This window comes from Ochotona curzoniae, unplaced genomic scaffold (genome assembly GCF_017591425.1).
Source record: "Ochotona curzoniae isolate NIBS_2020 unplaced genomic scaffold, NIBS_Ocur_1.0 scaffold_4506, whole genome shotgun sequence".
Classification (NCBI taxonomy): domain Eukaryota; kingdom Metazoa; phylum Chordata; class Mammalia; order Lagomorpha; family Ochotonidae; genus Ochotona; species Ochotona curzoniae.
Window position 1 is genome coordinate 77,372,746 of NW_024467119.1, and position 21,680 is coordinate 77,394,425.

Consider the following 21,680-nt stretch of genomic DNA (forward strand, 5'->3'; position numbering starts at 1 on the left):
ATTTTTTTAAATGATAGCACCACAAAGGATGGTTAGAAGGTAATGTATTATAAAGTTTTTAGAATATATTTGAAACAATAAATATGATTTAAGAGTCTGTTATAGTGGTGTGGTTGGTGTATTTAGTATTTGTAGAGAAGAGTTTGGGGTGTCAATGAACATGAGTAGTCTTCAAAAAGTTCTGGATAAAGGCAGATTATAAAAAAACTATACACAGATTTCCACACTTTTGTATCCAGAAAAGCTTATCTTCTAATCATATTTTCTACAATATTTCTGAAGTGCCCTTATAAAAGCGTAGTAACAAGCAACTATAATCACATTGTTGTTTAAAATTTAAACACTTTTCTTTGATGACTACTGATTTTAGACATGCTAATAGACAACTGAATTGCACACTGCTGAGTTGTGGATTCTCACATACTATTTTTTTGAGATTATTAGACTACTTTTGCAAGTGGATAAGTTACTGGCAAATGAACTTTAAACTCTACTGGGGTGGGGAAAACCCTTAAAACTAGCCTTAGAAGATGGCAGCATGGCACACTAATCCTCAACCTACAAGTGCCAGCATCTCATGTGGGCACCAGTTCATATCCTGGTGCTCAATTTCCCACCCAGCTCCCTGCTCATGACATGAGAAGGTACTGGAGGATGTTCCAAGCCCTTGAGCCTCTCCCCACACCCATATGGGAAACCCAAAAGAAGTTTCAAGCTCCTGGCTTCAGATCAGTTCAACTCTTGGCATTGTCGCATTTAGAGAGTGAAACAGCAGATTAAAGATCTTTCTGTCTCTCCTCTTGCTAGAAAATCTGCCTTTCAAATAAAATTTAAAAATAAACAAACAAACAAAAAACAAACAAACTAGCCTTAGATGCTAGACTGGCCATTATTACATGGGTAATTTAAACTTTCTATTCAGGCCTGACCCGTCTAGGTTCTTAGCCATGCAGTGGCAGTATTGAGACATGGTGGTTTCTGCATAGTACTTAGTTTGTAGCTGTTATTTCTGGGAATTCTTTGGCCGAGAGCTATCAGAATGTTAGCTCCATCTCACTGCGTTTTAGAATAAGCACAGATGGCTTAATGCTGACTCCTTGCAGTTTTTGGCATAGCCTCTTTCTCTGCAACTCTCTGGCCTCAAACTGCTAGCCGATTTTCAACCTTCCCATACTCCAGCTTCCATTCTGATGACAGAACAGGTAGGCAAGGGCATTAAAGCAACTATTATTACGCTAAATATTGTCAAGGATTTAAAGCATTTAATATTTATCTTACCCATTGTCCTTTGTCTCCTTGGAGTTTACTGAAAAATAGCTTAAGTTCTCGAACTGTCAGGTTATAGCTAGCCAGAACTCCCAACATGTCAACTAAAAGATCTGGAAACAAAGGAAAACAATAAAACACGTCATCTACTTCTCTTCAATGTTTTTAAAACACACCTTGCTTACCTTAGGCTTCACACACTAAAGTAACAACTACATGCTCAAATAGTACTTAAAGGTTAAGCGAAAGCACAACAATACAGTAATTAGGAATCAATCTTTACTTTTTCACATACTCTAGAAGAAGTCATACCTGCTATAATGGGGTCAACTTTCTCAATCTTGCCCAGCACTTTCTCCACAAGGCCTACTTCTGTGCAGATCTGAAGGTTCCGGATGCTTTTCTTCAGAATGGCTGTAAACATGCTCCACACTTCTGCTTGGCAAGTCACATCACATTTCTCCAGGAGGTCCACCATGCAGGTGATACTCTCGCCTTCTTGGATAATGAAATTCATTTCCAAATCAAACTGCCCTCCAACCAACTTCAAAAGGAAACACACACAATGAAAGCATTAGTACTTGTCCACTGTTACTGTAGCACACTCAAAACTTTTAGATTAATAATAGCTACCATTACACGTTCTTCCCTACCCTCCACAAGAACAACTTCATTTTCTCAGTACAGGAGCAGAGGGGTAGAACAAACACAGCTCCAGAACAACAAAGCTGATAAAGAAATCTTCAAATACACACAGCACAGAGTTCCAGAAATATTTGTAGCAAAGCAAACCTAGAATGCTTTGGAACATCACAACTTACTACCCTTTGCCAACAAAAATCTAAACTAACTTCATAAAGGCCTTAAAATCAATCTTGTGCTTGTGAATCACCAAATCAGTAAGGTGCACACAGCAACTGAAAGGTCTTTCACTGCCTAAACTTCACAGCAAAAATAACAAAAATATAGAAGGCTGAGAGCAGACATGAAACTTGCCACATACATTTTCAAATTTCTGATTTATTTTATATTTCATTTCAATCCTTTTCCTTTCCTGTTTATCATCAGTTTAACTTAAACATAACTTGTAACACACCCAAGTAGCTAACCTAGAAAATTTATTTTGCCGTTATTACTCTAAGAAAGCCCATCTAGAGAAAGTTACAACCAATCCATACTTTCCCCTTTCACCCACATAGGGAAGATTTGTGAATTTTAAAGAAATTCCAATTGTTTGAAGGAATTAAAATGCTTTCACAAGTACCTTTGCAAAGTTATTCTTTTAAACTAGATTTACAAAAGATTTGTAATGTACCTGTTTAAGGAATATAGCCTGATACAATTTTAACAAAATTTGTGCTAGAGCCCTGTCAGATAAAAACACATAGCTAGCTCACTCTCTGTCCAAACACTTCCTAGGTTTTTATTATGCATTCTTTTTCTTTAAGATGTTTTTATTTTTGTTGGAAAGGCAGATTCCCAGAGAGAATGAAAGAGAGAGAGAAATATCTTCCATCTGTTGGTTCACTTCCCAAATGACCACAATGGCCAGAGCCAAGCTGATCCAAAGCCAGGAGCCAGGAGCTTCTTTCTGGTCTCCCAAGTGGGTGCAGGGTCCCAAGGTTTTGGGCCATCCTCCACTGCTTTCTCAGGCCACAGGCTGGCAGCTGGATGGGAAATGGAGCATCCAGGATATGAACTGGCACTCACATGAGACTCTGGTTCTCTGCAAAGGGAGGACCAGCCAAATGCATTCTTATGCATTCTTAAATCCAAAAAAATGAGCAAGAACAGAAAGAACAAAACAAAACCCCATAGCTCATAAAATAACACTACACACTACCAAGGACCATTTTGCCCTGGTAAGACAACAAAGCTACAGACCCAAAAATAAATTTTTGAAAAGGTTTGGAGCCAGGGATCGATATGTGTCCCATGATCTGCCAAAACCACAGAATGAAACTGCAGAAACGGAAATGAACAACCTGAGGATCAGCAGCCACATACGAGGAACCAAGAACTCGCAACTTACATAGTAGTAAGCACACGCGGTTCTTCTAGGAAGCTCTGGAAAAATGTGTACCATTCTTTCCATCTTCAGTACAAATAGGATGGGGGAAAAACAGTTGGAATTTTACTACAACAGTCTCTTGGTGGGTTTGGATCAATTCTCCTAGATACACAGTCTTAGCTGTGAGGGGTACATGCTTAGTTACCAACTTCTCCCGAACGTCTTATATTAATTATTATCTACTACCCTATCACTATAAAAATCTAAATTGACTTGATAAATGGTTTCAATTCATGCATTCATTTGTCAATTATCAACTCAGTGAGGTTCGCAGAGCGACTTAAAGGTCTTTGCTATGTTCCTCTCTGAGAAACTCAATAAGCCATCTTGTATCTATGAAATACTGGATTCTACTGAAACTAGACATACTGACTTTAAACACAGTATCTGCACATTCAAAGCATATATGGTTCAAATACAAATCCCAAGCAATGATATAGATATAGCTTTTGTGTATGATTATTTGCTTGTTTCAATGTTTTACTTTGAAATCATTTCAAATGTCAAAAAGTTGCAAAAGATTGTACAAAATTCCTGTAAATCCCTTACCCAGATTCCGCTAGTGTGTATATATTATATAATCACAGTACAGTCCTTAACATCAGGATATTAATATCTATAGTAGCACCTTTCACACCAGTGCTCATTTTCAGACCACAAGTCTAGCTCAGCCTCATCTCCCCTGACCTGAGACAGCTGTGCAGGCATGCTTGGACACTCACAGCTTCGATACCTGAAGAGTACTTGACAATTACTTTACAGAATTACTCCAAATCTGGGTTTTCTTTTTTTTTTTTTTTTTTTTTTATGCTAACAATTTTTTTTTAAATTTCATTTCATTTTATAACACAATTTCATAGGCTCTGGGATTCCCCAACCCCCCCCCATGCCCTCCCCCAGTGGTAGATTCCTCCACCTTGTTGCAGTATTACAGTTCAAATCCAATCATGATTCCTTCATTGCGGGCATGGACCATGCTTACAGTTCAGCATCTTATTGTACAGATAAATTAAACAGTTTCTTGGGGAGACCATCTCTGGTCTGAAAGTAAAGCTGGCAGGATATCGTCCCATCCAATGAAAAGCCACAACATAAAATCAACAACAATTTAAAACACTATGGAGTTAATTGACATGGTATTGAGTGACCAATATGTTGAGTATAGCCAGGCATCCTGATAGGTTTTCCAACCTGACCGGAAAAATTGTGACAGTACTTAACTTCGTTTTGAGAGTGACAATCAGAAGAGGTAGGACATGTGATGGAACTTCTCTGGTCTATTTTCACATAACAGTACTCAATATCATAAGCTATAGGTCCAAAGCGGCAGTTTAGTGGCAAAAGTCCTATCCTTGCAAGTGCTGGCATCCCACATGGGAGCTGGTTCATGTCCAGCCTGATCCAATTCCATTACAGCTCCCTGCTTGTGTCCGGACTAAGCAGCAGGGGATGGCCCAAAGCCTTGGGACCTTACACCCTCATGGGAGACCAAATCTGGGTTTTCTTTACACTATTTACTTTTGGCACAAATATCCCAGAAATGACATGTGGCAGCCAGGGTATCTAATGTGAATATGTGTAACTACTGGTGATCACCTGCTTAAAATGGCATATGGCAGGCTTTTCCACTTTAAAGTTACTATTTTCCACTTTGAAATGCATATCATACAGAGGCCCCCAATCTCTACAAGTATTCTGTTTCTGATCCTACTTTTAAGCATCCAATAACCTTGCATATGATTGTTATTCAACTGCTAAATGGTAGCTCTTTCCACCATACTTTCCATATTAAATAGAAACCACTTATGTGATTAAAAAAAATACCTTCATATCTCAAAGTCCAGCATTCTTGAAGAAGACACTAGTACAGATTTTCAGGAAGTCAGTAAGACAACCAATGTGTAGTTTCGTTACTATCAGTTTTAATTCTGGAAACATAGGAGGCCACTTAGTCAAAAAAGGCAATGTGTTTACAAAGCAGCAAGGTGGGATTTAAATGACAATCACTTTCAAATGATATATACCTGAAAAACTCTAGAGTTTCAATTGAAAAATTACTACAAATGAGAAAACGATTTGGTAATGGGACTACTGATATGGCAAACAATATAAATCAACCCCAAGAACATTATGTTAAATTTTAGCACAACTGGCTGCCTCGTGCACAATTTTATTTATACAGCAGGCTATATAACTAAACTACACATGAGAGGGTGATTCACATGAGAGGGTGCCTGGGGCTGGGGATCAAGGTAGGATATAGAGCAAGGTAATTCTAAATTTCATAAAGGAACATTTTTAAGAATCACTAAATATTCTTTCTGTTTGAAAAAAAAAAAGGAAACAATGGAAGAGAGGGAGTCCTCCTGAATATCCAGTGTATGGTAGAGTATGGTAACACGCATAAATGGGCAGTGGAACAGAACAAACTAACATGTCAATCTTTGTAAATCAAATGCTCATGGGAAAATGGGAGTCCTTTAAAAAGTTCAGGGAAAAGTAGTAAGTTTCATTTACTTTGAAAAAAAGTCTGAAATCCATATATGCTTTTTCACACCAAGTAAAGCACAGTTTCCATGAAAATTTTTAAGGCTGCCAAGGTACAGCCATTAAAAAGAATGATACAGATAAGGAAGCAGCGTTTGGCCTAGCAGCTAAGGGACCCACATCAAGGAGCCTGAATCTGACAGCCATCTCCAGCATTTGACTGCAGGTCCCTGCTAATGCGGTGGAGGTAGCTGAGCAACTAGATTCCTGCCACCAAATCCAAGACCTCACTGGCTGCAGGCATTTGGGGATTGGACCAACACATGGGAGATTTTTCTATCTTCCTTGCCAAAAAAAAGTTGAAACAATTTCTTAAATACACAACTTTGGAATTTTCTAAGTAGCCTAAATGTGACAAATTAGCCACTTAGCCAAAATTAATTGAGCACAGTAATAATGACACAGTGCAAAGACATTAATCAAATATTTAACAGCCAGTATAGTACAGGCATAGCATAATCAGAGCACATGACAAACCTGTCAGAATGGGCCTTGGCTATAAATTGCACAAGCTGACAAGCTCAGCCATACTGGCTTTCTGCCAATGTATCTGAGTAAAAAATGCCAGACAAATTGAATACAACTAAAAACATTCACAAAACACAGACTTTTTTTATACAATGAATTTACAAACTCAATTCAGCACATTTTTACTACACGCCACACCATGGGGACTAGTGAACCTGCAATGCATATGGCAGAAATAGGCAGCCCTTTTTACGTGAATCAACACTCACGCTTACATTCTGTAGATTTTTTTTTTTACAACTATCTATTTAGAAAACACCAGACTTCTGAAAACCTGTCTCAATGAACACACATAACGACATCAAGTCGGTACATCACTGACTAATACAATATATAACATCAATATGATAAGCTCTTCCAAATGCCTGTAATATCTAATGGAAAACATCTAGTGAAGCCTTAAAACATTTCTGATACCATATGCCTAAGATGTCTAGAATAAATTCTAAAATATACAGACATAAGACAAAACTTTCTGGGGCTGGCACTGTAGAGTGGTGAATTAAGTTGCTGTCTGCAGTGTTGGCATCCCATATGGGCACAGGTCCCAGTCCTGGCTTCCAAACCAACTCCCTGCTAATGTGCCTGGGAAAGCAGCCCTTCCACCTTTGTGGGAGACTTGGAAGAAACTTGTTAGCTCCTGGTTTTGACTTGGCCCAGCTCCAGCCACCGTAGACATTTGAGAAGTAACACAGCAGAAAGAAGCACTCTCTCACGTGCTTGCTCACTATAAATTATCATTTTAAAAATTCCTAATTTTGATAAATGAACAGAAATGTTTCTGGTTGAGAATACTGACTCCTATCAAGCTGTTAGCTCTCTACAAATTAATCTGTAAATCTAGCACAACACCACTGGAAACCATATGATTTTTTTCTAAACCTGAAAAGGTAATCTCATTTCTATCTTAGAATTAAAGATATGAACATATTTAAGAGTACTAGAATTGCTAAACAGTAAAACAGAATTATGAAAATCATGTAGTATTAGAAAATAACTGATGCACAAAAGATGAATTAACATAATAAAGTCAATATACACAGAGTGGCATCACAAGCACTGAGTGGAGTTAAAACAGTCATCTTAAAAACTCAGTTTTGTGGAACAGCAGGTTGAGCCGCTGCGCTGGATGCCCACTGCCCTTTATTAGAGCACTGAGGCAAAGCCTGGCTCTGTGCTTCTGACCCAGCTTCCTGCCAATGTGCCGAGAACGTCACTGACAGCTGAGCCAAGATCTAGGGTCCCTGCTACACGCCTGGGAGGCAGGTGGAATTCCAGGCTCTGGGCTCCAGGCTTTGACCAGGCCCACTCAGGGATGCTGCAGGCATCAGGAGGGGCAACTACAAGCAGGAAAATATCTACCTATCTTTCTCAACTTCTCTCCACCTCTCATCTGTGTCATTCGGCCTTTCTAACCAATAAGAAAATATTTAAAAACTAAAATAAAGACGGAGGGTTGAAGCAGGCGTTTGGTCGAGCGGTTAAGACACTGATTAGAATGCGCACACGTCACCAGAGCGCCTGGATTGGGGTTTTGTCATTCCTGTCTTCTCCTTCCTGCAAATGCAGACCCTGAAATACATGGGGCCATACACACGTGCTGCTGCTCAGGCAGCTAAACCACATCAAGGGCTCCCAGCCTGAACAGCCCTCATCACTAGTAACAGCATCTAATCACTGAAGACTCTTAGGAGGAATGAACCAGGAGGTTGAAACGCTTATTGTTCCCGTTCCCAGCACCACCCCCAGCTTTCAAATAAATAAACTTACTAAAAAACTAGTTTAGAATCTAGGTTTGAATCCTTACCTCCCACCATAAGATAAATTCCACATACAGTAAAAGAAAAATTAGATCTAAAACACAAAGAGAAATTATCAAATAGTAAAAAGACAATAGCAACTTGTTCAATTAAAAAGCAGAACAAGGAAAAGTAATTAAGGTATATTCAGTTTGTAGAAAAAGAAGCTTTAAGGCCCAGCAGCATGGCCTTGTGGCTTAAGTCCTCGCCTTGAACATGCCAGGATCCCATATGGGTGCCGGTTCTAATCCCAACAGCTCTACTCCCCATCCAGCTCCCTGCCTGTGGTCAGTCGAGGAAGGCCCAAAGCTTTGGGACCCTGCACCCGTGTGGGAGACCTGGAAGAGGTTCCTGGTTCTTAGCTACGGATCGGCGCAGCACCAGCCATTGCGGTCACTTATGGAGTGAATCATGGGACAGAAGACTTTCCTCTGTCTCTCCTCCTCTCTGTACATCTGACTTTGTAATAAAAATAAATATATCTTAAAAAAAAAAAAAGAAAGAAAAAGAAGTTTTACGAAGGCAGGAAGAAGAAACCCCCAAAAAAACAGAAATGGCAATTTTTTTGCTAGATAAAATAGCTATTTTTAAAATATTTTTAAAGCTCAAAGCAGGTGAAAATGAGATGAAATGGGCATTCTCAGACTCTCCTGGTAAAATGTTTCCAGAAAGCAATGTGGTAACACTAACTAAACATATTACTTTATCAAGCCAGGACTATCTTTTATTAAATGTGGACAGAAAGAATCAGTAGTAGTTGTCAATGATTAAGGGAAGTGAATGGGAAACTTTTAAACTGAGAATATCAATTCCACGAACTTTAACCTGCAAATCTGCTGAATATAAACTTCAGTTTTACTGGTGGATGGCTCCAGTCCAGATCTAGGATAAACAATAATAAATGGAAAGAACAACTAGCCCATAGAAAAGATAGAATACAAAATTAAAGTTACAAGAGTCTAAGGCATAACAAACATTTGTTAGGGGAAAAACTTGCAAAGATTGAGAAAGGTAGCCAAACAAAACTCTTTAAGGACACTTAAAAAGGTTTTTTTTTTTTTAATAGCTAGTAACTTCAAGGACCCTGTGCAGTAGCCTAGCGGCCTAAAGTCCTTGCCTTGAACACTCCCCGGGATCCCATATGGGCACTGGTTGTAATCCTCATAGCCCTCTTCCCATCCAGCTCCCTGCTTGTGGCTGGGGAAAGCAGTCGAGGACGGCCCAAAGCCTTGGGACCCTGCACTCGCGTAGGGGACCTGGAAGAAGCTCCTGGCTTCGGATGGGCGCAGCATCAGCCATTGCAGCTGCTTGGAGAGTGAATCATCAGACGCAAGATCTTCCTCTCTGTCTCTCCTCCTCTCTGAATATCTCACTATCCAATAAAAATAAAATAAATCTTTTTTGAAAAAACTATATAACTCAGAAACTGAGGAAAAGAAGGGTGAAAAGAAAAAAAAATTATGAAAACAATCTGGTTATAACAGGGAGAAAAATTCTTCAGTAGTATTTTCTAGAAGACAGAAATGGAACCTGTTTCACTGAATACAACGAGGGTACTTCTTCACACATACACTACCTGGGCTTTACTTACCATAAGGCAAACCAAATAACAAACATGAAACAATTTACCGCCAAGATAGTAAAGTCTGGAGAGAGCTCTAATAATGTGAAAATGCTTCAAATAATTACAGATCCTCCACATTGCTCAAAATGGTTTGAATACCTTACTGCTACTAACTTAAGGGGCCTTTCCTTCACCTTAATATTACTTTCATCAATCACCCATTCTGATCTGTGTATGTTATCAGCAGTGACCACCCTTCCAAAAAACTCTAGAATTAATGTCTGAAAGGAATTTCCAAAAAAAAAAAAAACAACCCACAAATATTTCACCAGCTTTTAAATTGAGTTTATAATGTGAGAGAAATATCCAGACAGGTGTTTTAAATATTCTTCCATTGCATTAAATATTATAAGACATGCCTTTCAGGGATAAAATTGATGGCAGAAATTTGTACATACAAATGTGTGGCATATTTGATATACTGAACACATGCATATCTATTATACCTAAACGCCACATACAGGGGCTACAGTACACCAGGTTAACCCTTTCTAATGGTTATTTGAAGCTGATCAACCTCCAAAACACAAATTTGTTCCCAATGACAGGGATCATAATCCAGGCCCCAGCACCGGCTGGTTATTATCTGAGCTGTGGTAATGGCTCTGCACTACAAAATGTAATCTTCTCCAATGTCACAGTAAGTTATGAATACCTGAGCAGCCTAATGCACTTTACTAGCCATGAAATGTGAAAATGTAATCTTATTACCTTTTTTATGGTTGTATTTTTTTGAATAATGTAGCCTGGAAACTGATGTATAGTCTTTTTCTGCATTTTAGCATGATTTGGTTTCCTTTGCTATACAGAACATTTTTCAAACTCTCCATTTCAACATATTTTAGTCTTGGCCTGAACTTCATAAACAATTTTTATAGCAACCTTCAGGGTGGCATAACATGTTTTCTATATAGTTTAATGTATAAGATTTTAGATTTTATTCAAAGAATTCAATCTCTGCAAGCTTTGTATTAAGATTTTAATTTGCCACGATTATCTTTATTCTCAGTAGTTACATAATCAAAATGCCTCAAGCTGAAATTACTTTGTCATCTTAAATTTTAAAAAAGCAAGAAACTCATAGAGATAAAAGTAATTATCTTCTCTACAAAACGTTTGTAAAAATAGGAAGACTGCAATGCATAGAAAATTGTAATACTTTAAAGGAAAGCTCTATTTTCTCGAGCCTATTCAACAGCAACTTGCAAAATTTTTCCTCAAAAGTGGGGAAAGGCACAACAGAAAAATATTAAATTGGGTGCAGTTGTAGCTTCTGCCCCTAACTATATACTTTTTTTTAAGATTTATTATTTTTATTGGAAAGGCAGACCTACAAAGAGAGGAGAGACAGAGAGAAAAACCCACTGTCTGCTGGTTCAGTCCCCCAGTGACCACAACAGCTGGAACTGAACTGATTCAAAGCCAGGATCAGATGCAGAGCAGCTGGGACAGGAATCAGCACTCATATGGGATGCTGTCATTGAAGTGGATGGTTTAACCTCTTGCAAAATGATGCTGGCCCTTGGGTAGCCTCATTTCTTCCTCTTTTTTTTTTTTTAAGATTCATTTATTTTTATTGGAAAGGTGAATTGATAGAAGGAAAGACAGAAAGATTCTCCATTCACTGGCTTACTCTCCAAATGGCCACAACAGCCAGAGTTGAGGTCTGGAGCTTCCCCCAGGTCTCCCACGTGGGTGCCGGGTCCTAAGGCTTTGGGCCATCCTCTACTGATTTCCAAGGCTACAAGCAGGGAGCTGGATGGGAAGTGGAACAGCCAAGACATAAACTGCTGAGATCCTGCAGCATGGAAAGCAAGAATTCAACCACTGAGCCATTGCACCAGGTCCTCCTTTTTTTTTCTTTTTAATATTCATTTTTTTATTTGTAACTCAGAGTTACAGAGAGAAGAAAAGAGGTTTTTCCACCCACTGATTTACTCCCCAAACGGTTCCAACACTGCAAACTGAGCTAATCTGAAGCTAGGAGCCTCTTCTTAGTCCCCAAACATCATCTGGATATAGGGGCTGAAGAACTTGAGCCATGCTCTGCTCTTTTCCCGGGACATAAGCAGGGGTTTGGATCAGAAATGGAGCAGCCGGGATGCTGGAACCACAGGGGGAGGCTTGCTTGACATGCCATGCCTGGATAGCTTAATTTCTGCTTTACATTTGTATTCTGCCAGAAGTTCCCTTTTATGGATTGAATTATGCACCCCCCAGAAATTTATAGGTTGTAGCCTTAACTACTCAAAACTCTGAACATGATCTTTTTGGAAACCAAGTTGCTGTAGATATAATTAGCTAGTATGAGATTATTATAATTGACTCTAATTCAATATGACTTGTGTTCTTAAAAAAGGGAACAGATTTGGCTGGCACTATGGAACGGTGGGTTAAGCTGCTGCCTGCAAGGCTGGCATCCCCATCAGAGTGCTGGTTTGTGCTGTGCATACACTGTTTCCCATCCAGTCTGTTATGAAAGGTGCCTGGGAAGATGGCAGAAGATACCCAAAGCACTTAGGTTCCTGCCATACATATGGGGCACCTGGATGGAGATTATTGTAATGTCATTTAGAAATTTCTCATTTTGCAAAAACAGTTTAATTTTTGCATTCTCTCCAGTACTTCTCACTATTTCTTGGCTCCTCTAAAGAACTGAATCTTGACATGTTCTTCAAACCAAACCAAAATATCTCTGATGGTCAATCTTACCTCTTCCACCTACAACAAACTAGTATGACTCATATTATACTACAAATACTCCACTGTTTGTGACTATAACCCAATTTCATGACTCACCCAACATTTCAATGTTACCACATATACTTTTCATAGAACAATGTGAATCACTTGTTCACAGATTTCTCAAGTCAATCTTCTGCACTCCGCTGACATGAATGATGGTCCCAAAAATGCAAACAATCTCTAAAGAATATTTTTCAAACTTTTAAAACCTAGCATTGTGCTTGATTTCCAAAAAAATGGATCCTCAGAACACATAGCATTAAGTTTAATAACCACTGACTATTTTCAAAAATAAAGCATTAAGAGGTAAATAAAAAAGTTTAATATTCAGCATGATAAGGATTTAACTTATAATCAAAGCTGCAGGTATCAGTGGGTCAATCACCTGAATCCAGTCAGAGAGCCTGGGTTTCAGTTCTGGCTCCAGTACCCTGCTAGTGCGCAACACCGGAGAAAATGGGTGACGGCTCAAGTGCTTCGATCCTTGCGACCAATTAGAGAGGCCCAGACTTTGAGGTCTAGACTCCGAACTTCAGCCAGGCCCAGTTCAGCTGGTGTGGACACTGGGGAAGTGAACTTTGAAGATCTCTCTCTCTCTCCCTCTCTTTCTCTCTCTCTCTCCCCTCCCATTCACTCCCACCACCTCTGCCTTTCAAACGTTAAAAGCAGTAACAATGAGAGGCCAGCACTGTAGCTCAGAGGGTAAAGCCACTGTCTACAGCTCCAGCATCCCACATACGAGCCAGTCTGAGTCCTGCTGCTCTACTTCCATCCAGTTGCCTGCTAACATGCCTGGGAGAGCAACAGATATGGCTCAAATCCTTGAGCCTATGCACACACACAGGAGACCCAGATGAAGCTCCTGCCTCCTGTCTGGACTGATCCAGTTCCAGTCACTGTGGACATTTGGGGAGTGAACCAGCAGATGAAAAGCATCTCTCACACTGTCTTCCAAATAAGTAAAATAAGCAAATCTGTTTAAAAAAATAACAACAGCAAAGACAGACATTTTAACTACCGATTTGTTTGGAAGACCAAAAGTAATTGAAATAACCAATAATTTCATAATGAGACTTTTCTGACCATGGATATAGCTTCCATTAATATATTAGCAAAGAGGATAAGACTTTCTATGGTCTTGAAATTGCCTAAATGCAGATTAAAAGGATAAAACTGAACCCCAAGGCCAGCAAATTACAATTTCCTGCCAGTCAATATTCTGAATTGAAAATACTCTCTGTAAAATTTTTATTCTTCTTTCACTTGCTGCCTCATAGATCATTCTCTACTTGTAAGTCCAGAGAACTGTTAAATTACCAACAAACACATATCCATCCAAAAGTTCCATTCATACTATCAAAATTATTTCTTGAAGAACCCTGCAAGTGAGAAAAAAAAACCCTGCAAGTCATACAGATCAATTATCGTACCTACCTGAGAAATAGACCAAATTGTGTTCATCCAAACTAATCAAACCATCTAACTAAACTACTAATTAAACCACCTAACCATACTAATCAAACCATTTAACTCAGGAGTCGCATGCTTTCTTACAGCTTCAGTACCAACCCAATATGCATGTTAGGTTTTTCCGATATTTTTAGAAATCGCTGGGAAAAAAACTTGAAAATTTGTAAAGCTAGAAATTTAGTCAAGGGCAGGTAGTTTGCATGGTGGCTGAGAAACCACTTAGAATACCCACAAGCCATGATGGAGTACCAGGATCTGAGTTTCAACTCCGCTTCCAATTTAAACTTCCTACTTATTCTTAGACATGCAGACATGTACCCAGACATAAGCAGGAAACCCAGATGGAGTTCAGAGCTTCTGGCATCAGCTTGGTCCAGTTTCTGCTATTATAGGTATGTGGAGAGTAAACCAATGAATGTAAGGGTTCTCTTTCTCTCTCAATGGTTATCTTTCATATAAAAATGAGAATTCCTGGGGCTGGTGATGCGGCATTATGGGTTAAGTCAACACCTGCAGCATGAGCATCCCATATGGACACTGGTTCAGGACCTGCTAAGTCACAGCTGCTCCACTTTTAATCCAGCTCCCCATTAATGTGCCTGTGAAAGCAAGAGAAAATGCTCCCAAGCACCTGAGTCCCTGGTAACCACACTTCAGACCCCAATAAATCTCCTGGCTTTAGCATGGCTAAGCCCTAGCCCAACCCTGGCCCAGTCCTGGCCCAGCCCAGGCTATAATAGCCATTTGGGAAATGAACCAGCAGATGGAAGACCTTTCTATCTTTCCTTCTCCAACTCTACCTTTCAAACAAGTAAGTTCTTTTTTTAATTATTATTATTATTATTATTAATTACATTGCATTATGTGACACAGTTTCATGGGCGTAAGTTCTTTTTAAAAGAGTGGAAAATATATGAAAATTCTCAAGAAAAAGAAAGATTAGTCAAAATGCATGTCTCCTTAATAGTAAATTGTGAATATCATCTTCATATGTTTTTTAAATCCCCAACACATAAGAAACTAACAGAAATCCCCTCATTGCTCATTACACCTATCATTAAGAATATCAAATTTGTACACAATAGTGTATCTACAAGCCCAGTATTCAGCAAAAGTATTTCATGATCAAATAAGTTTGAGAAATAATATGTTAAAGTTATAAAGAAATATTTATAGGACAAAATTATCAAATCTTTAATGTGAATTACATTATACTCAGGCATCCTGAAATAAACAAGAACAACCACTGCAACCTTTACTTTTCCTCTTTTATGGGAGGGCAGGAAATATTTGTAAGAATCCCCAAAAAGAAATTTCTCAACAATGTTTTATGAAATACTAAATAAAATAATGTACTTAGCTCTTGAAGTTTAAAGGAATTAAAGCAACTTTAAAAATTGTAATGGGGTGCAGCCAGTGATAACCAGCACCCATTGACAGTGGGCAAATGAAATGTAGCTGTGTCCCCTACCCTGTGGCCTCCTAACAGCAATGGAATGATAATTCCATCCTCAGCCACTCCCCACCACCACTTGGGTATTCGTCCTGCCCACCTGTGACTCACCTATCAACTGAGAGGGGACACTATTGCATTGTTGTGTAACCACTCCCCTCACAAGCCCCTTTAAAGGCACATGAAGTGGGGGCTCTCACTCTCTTTCTGGCCAGGTGCTTCCACTGCTCTGGCACCTCGACTCTTGGCTGACCCAGGGCAGGTAATCCCCTGATCATGGTCCCTGTGTACTGCTTAGATAGGACAACGGATATAGCAATGTTCTTTCTGGTTTGTGTGCTGTCAGGAGTTCCAGGAGAGGCGAGGCCTAGCAGTAGTGGAATGTGGGCAAAGAAGCCAAGGAAAGGTGAATGTCTGCAGCTTTGTTAAGTGTGTCCAGGTTATTCATTGCATGTCTCTTAGGATGACTTCCATTGTTGGGGAAGCTGGGACATAGGTCTTCAGCTTAATGGATGGACTTAAGGATAATAGTGTTTGGTTGGATTATGTTTGGTTGGATTGCCATATGGACTTGTGACTTGCTATTTCTGTGTGCTCTATTATCACCAAGCTTGGTTCATAAAGACTCCTTAATAAACCTTAGACATGTCTGGTGTGATCTTACTTGCACCCCGTAACAAAATTATCAGGTAGTAGACCTGGCACAGCAGCCTAGTGGCTGAAGTGTCCTCACCTTGCATCCTGGGATTCCAAACGGGTGCCGGTTCTTATCCTGGCTGCTCCACTTCCCTTTTACTTCCAGCTTATGGCCAGGGGAAGCATTGGAGGATGGCCTAAAGCCTTGGGACCCTGCATCTATGTGGCAGACCTTGAAGAAACTCCTAGGTCCTGTCTGGATTGGCTCAGCTCCAGTTGCAGCCACTTGGGGAGTGAATCATCGGACAGCAGAACTTTCTCTGTCTCTCCTTCTCTCTGTAAATCTCCCTTTCTAATAAAAATAAATAAATGTTTAAAAAAAATCATGCATATGATTTAAAGCAACCTGTTTATTTTCGTGGGCTTTTTTTAAAGATTTATTTTTTTATTTGAAAGACAGATTTGAGAGAGAGAGAAAGAGAGCGAAAGGCCTTCCGTGGCCAAAAACTTCAGTCATCCGCTGCTGTTTTCCCAGGCCTGAGCAGAGAGATGGATCAGAAGTGTAACAGCTAAGTATGTTAGCTAAGACACTAACCAGCACCCATATGGGATGCCAGCCTACATTCCTTTTCATTAATTTATTGAAGATAATAATTACTCAGGATGGGCCAGTATTGCATCATAGTGGGTAAAATTACCATCAGTATTCAATATGGGCCCTGGTTCCAGTCCCCGATCTCCACTTACAATCCAGCTCCTTACCAACGAATGGGAAAAGCAGAAGATGGCCAAGACTTTGAACCCCTGCCACTCACATGAGAGACCCAGATGGAGTGTCGGGCTGTTTGGCCATTTGGGAAGTTAACCAGTAGAAGGAAAATCTCTCTCTCTTCCTTCCTCTCTTATTCCATCCATCCCTTTTTCCCTTCTTCTCCCTCCCTATGACTTTCAAATAAGTAAGTAGATATTTTTAAAAGTTAGTTTAGAGAAAAAGAAAATACTGTCGTGCAATCAAACCAATCCTCATCCCTTCTTGAACAACTCAGTACAAAAGCCAAGCAACAGAGCTGACTCTCACAGACACACAACGTGCCAAACAGCTCTTATGTAAATTAGGTCACAGGGTTTTAAGGCTCCCCTGTGTCATTCTTTCTGAGAAAGATCAACCATCAGGAAGAATACTCAAGCACTCTGTGAGAAGCCCTCCGCAGACAGCACCACCCTGGCATTCATGTACAAACAGCAAGTCTACCAGACGCAGACAGGCCTTGCAATCAAGGGCAACTCTGGCAACACATTAAAGGCAACCTCATGTCAGTCGCCAAGGCAGAGCTGTTTAGCCAATCTGTTCTCAAGCTGCTGATCAACAGCAACTGTGAGTTGGTAATCAGTTGTTGCTGCTTTAACCAGTACAACCTGGATAACTGCCAACACAATCACAAATCAATCAGCTAGGAGTTCAGCAAATTCTTCTATTCTATATATTCCTATACTGTTTGAATTTTTAAATTGATTGTTCTAAAAGGAAAGATATGAAACTGTAACATATACATTGAGTGATCAGTGTGAACTCTGCAGTGTTAAGCCCTTTTACCTGGATGATCATATTTCATTACCTCTCACAAATCCCATTAACAAATCAGTAACATAAACACAAGTAACCTACCCAAACTAACAGGGTATCAAAGTAGCCAAACCAGGATTTCAACACTTTGTCTACTTGAAGTTGTGACAGAGACTGTAGACTGGCTATCCTAACTTGGATTCCTGAGTCTGGCAGAAAACTCATCAGTGCATATTTATTTCTAACTGTTGAATAATTAATTCTGGTACAAACTAAAATAACTAACACCCTTCCTCTCTTGCTTTTTCTACTACAAAATTACAAAGATAAACGCACACTTTTGCAGCATCCCTGACAACTGAGTAACAACGTAAAGTTCTGCTCAAAGCAATGGGAGGTTGTTAAAAGGTGTTGCTGGAAAGTGTGATTCACTTGATAAACTGTCTTTTGTCATCCTACTTTGTTTGCTTCTATAACACAGACATCATGTCTAGCGGTACACCAGCCATGTTGCTGTCATGAGACATAAAAGTGACATTAAGAATGGCGGAGCGCAGGTGGAGTCTGGCAATGCAGCACTGTAGGTTAAACCACTATTCCACTTTAACAACAACAAAAGGGGGGTCAGTGCTGTGATACAGTGGAATAGGAAAGCCATAGAGGCTGGCCCAACTGCTTAGGGCCCAGAAGGCTCTGCGAGAGTGCCTGGCTGGTTGCCGCAGCCTGACATAGCCCCCAGTTCTAAGGTCATTTAGGAAATGGAGAAGTAGATGGAAGATCTCGCTCTCTCCGTCAATGTGCCTTTGAACCGAACTTGAATTGTGGTTATGCAACAAGGTGGAGGAATCCACCATGGGGGGAAGGATATGGGAGGGGTGGATGGAATCCCAGTACCTATAAAACTGTGTCACATAATACAATGTGATTAACAATAAAAAAAAACTAAAAATAAATAAATAAATAAACCAACAAATCCTTAAACAAAAATGGATGCCAGAAAAAGGCAGAAATTATTAAATCAAATTATTAAACAGAATTACCAATACCACCTATTGCCTACCTCAAAACTCCTTTTGAATAATAAAAACACTCAAGCTTTTTATTAAATATGCTTTCTATCACTTAAACCAGAATAGAACCCTAACTGATCAATGATCAATAAATAGCTTATGAATGGGAGGATGGGAGGCGGTGCTGTGGTGTAGTGGATTGAGCCAATGTCTGCAACACCAACATTCCCAAAAGGCACTGGTTTAAATCCTAGCTCCCCCAATTACAATCCAGTTTCCGGCTAATGCACCTGGGAAAGTAGTAGAAGATGGCCCAAGTGTTAGGGCCCCTGCACCCACATGTCTGACATCCAGACATGAAACAATTGAATATGCCTACTATCTTTGGCTATACCTACAATTCTATGAGGAACTTAAAACACAAAATGTTAATCTTGTATCTGTTACTAAAGGACTTAACTACTTAACATAATAGTTTAGTTAAGCTACTAAAGAACTTAACTGCTGATACAATATAGGTGGAAACAATGAGAGGGGAACATGGGGAAGGAAAAAAGGGAGGCAGAGAGAATACTTACAAAAAATGTATCATGGAAAATAATAATAGTAATTTTTAAAAAGACATAAGTTTTATAAAAATGCAAAATGGCACCTTAACTTTTTTTTTAAGCTGTGTTAGCACAAAGAACACTTCACTGTTGTTTTGGAGGAGAAAAGGCTTTTTTTTTTTTTTTACTAATGCTGGATAGATACGGAGGAAAATACATTTCCTTTCCAGTTTGGAGAGACATCCTCTGGCCTCCTAGAAGGAGGGACTCCCTGATGGTGACTCACCCAGCCACCTTGGCACAAATTCCATGGATGTAGAAAAATTAAAATTCACTTGGACCTCTTCCCCTCCCTCTCTTTAGACTTATCTCCCTTAAGCCCAGGGTCCTGAGTCCCCAAAATGTGTGCCCCATACATCAGACAGTATGTGCTTAGAAGAGACTCTTGGTCTCCCTCAAGAGCAATGGTTCCTTTTCCAGACTTGAACTCCTTAGGCTGCTAATTCTGCCAGTTTCATATCAACATTTGAAGGTCATGGTCAGAGGGTGACAAGCTGTTAAAGCGCATGCCAATGTGAGATGGCAACCCGCACTGTAAACATGCGGTGTCCAGAGAATCCCACGAAGACCTCAATGTGCTGCAGCGCCTGTCTGACTCGCATAGCCCAAGGAAGAAGGGAAACAGAAAGCTGTAAGCCATTCACAGCTGGCTGCCCCTGTCCTGTCCAAAATTTCAGGTTACTCTGTGAAACAAAATACTAATTCAATAAAGCCAGATATAGCTTGACTTTGGGGTGGATAAAAGCTGTACACTTAACAACAATTCTTTGGTACTCTAAAGAAATTATTTTATGACAAAGTGACAATCAAATCTAATTAAATAGTATAGCAAAAATTTTAAAAAATAAACAGAAATCCTTGTAATGTACAATACAGTATCTGTGGGTTAAAAAAAATCAGCTGCTTTAATTGCATATGTCTAAAAAATAAAATATTTCAATAAGGCTCACCCTAATGAGATAAATAATATATTAAAACACCAAGTTTTCATGTACAAAGTTATCAACAATCAGGCACTTAACTTATTTCAACTGAAACACTGAAAGTTCTGAGGAGCATAAAAAGCTGCTTTTTAAAGTCTAATAACGGAAGCCAGTGTAATGACTCAATTGGCTAATCCTCCATCTGCATACGCAAACATCCCATATGGGTACCAGTTTGTACCCTGGCTGCTCCACTTCCCATTCAGCTCTCTCTTGTGGCCTGGGAAAGCAGTGGAGAATGGCTGAAAGCCTTGACACCCTGCACCCAATTGTGAGACACAGAAGAGGCTCTTGCTATAGATCAGCTCCAACCGTTGTGGCCATTTGGGGAGTGCAGACAGCGGACAGACGATCTTTCCCTCTGTCTCTCTTTCTCTCTGTAAAATGCCTTTCCAATAAATAATTCTTTTTAAAAAAAGTTTAACAACAAATCAAACGAAACAGATCTTGGAGTCAAAATTCACTATAATACATAATAAATTACACAATAAGATACAGCACAATGGATTAAATATCTACTAAAATGTTAGAAAAATAAAGTCCATTTACTGGTTTTAATACTATTTGAGAGTTAATCAGAAAATGTTTCTCATTTCAAACATTTTTGGCCAAAATACCTAAATATACAGTAGCAGATGCTCTGCTAAGAATGTAAGATTTAACATCACTTAGCTTAGTGAATTTCAGTTCAAATATATAAGAAAGTTAATGATTATTAGAGAATATTTAAACAAAAAGGAAAAAGAAATATCATTTCAACAACAAAAAAACAAAAAGTGAAGAAAAACAGCTAAGAGCAGTAATTAGAAGAGAGAAATCAAGCTGGCAGGGAAAAAAAAGTATAACAAGAGTTTAAAATTATAATCTACTCTTACATGTGCTGTTAAAAAAAAAGGAGGAAAAACTCCAAGCAAAAATGACTAATAATATGTACTGGATATCAAAAAAAAATCCTTGCTTCTCATCTTAAACATCTGAGTTTATGGAGAGGGGAAACATTTAAAACTCGAGAATGAAAGGGTAGATTCAATGACCCAAACATTACTTATAAAAATACCTCCTAGAAGATTACACACAGAAAACAACACATAAAGAACATACAGCGCTGTTTGTAAAAATAAAACACTGGAAGCAGTCTAAATAACACGCTATAGGTAACACACACCACGGGGCACTCACACAGCAACACATCATGTATCCTTGAAAAAGAAGATGGATCTGTACATCCTGGCACGCCAAGCTGTTCAAGACAAACTCAGAAATATCTTTAAATTGTACCAAAGTGTGTACAGTATGACTATATGTCTTTAAAAGACTTAGTTAGCTACATTAAATCTTGAGCTACACTCATCATAGCTCATTATATCCTCATTATA

The 21,680-nt window shown here is 39.2% G+C and overlaps 1 protein-coding gene across 4 annotated transcripts in view; it reads right to left on the bottom strand.

Annotated features, from left to right (window-relative positions):
- LRBA (LPS responsive beige-like anchor protein) overlaps positions 1-21,680 on the bottom strand; it is a 633,639-nt gene that overhangs the window by 549,670 nt on the left and 62,289 nt on the right. For all 4 annotated transcript variants that reach the window (XM_040967344.1, XM_040967342.1, XM_040967341.1 and 1 more), the window contains 2 exons: positions 1,579-1,810; positions 1,279-1,379 (listed from right to left, as the gene is read on the bottom strand). In XM_040967344.1, the coding sequence (XP_040823278.1) occupies positions 1,279-1,379; positions 1,579-1,810 (333 nt within the window). The remainder of the gene's footprint in view (positions 1-1,278; positions 1,380-1,578; positions 1,811-21,680) is intronic.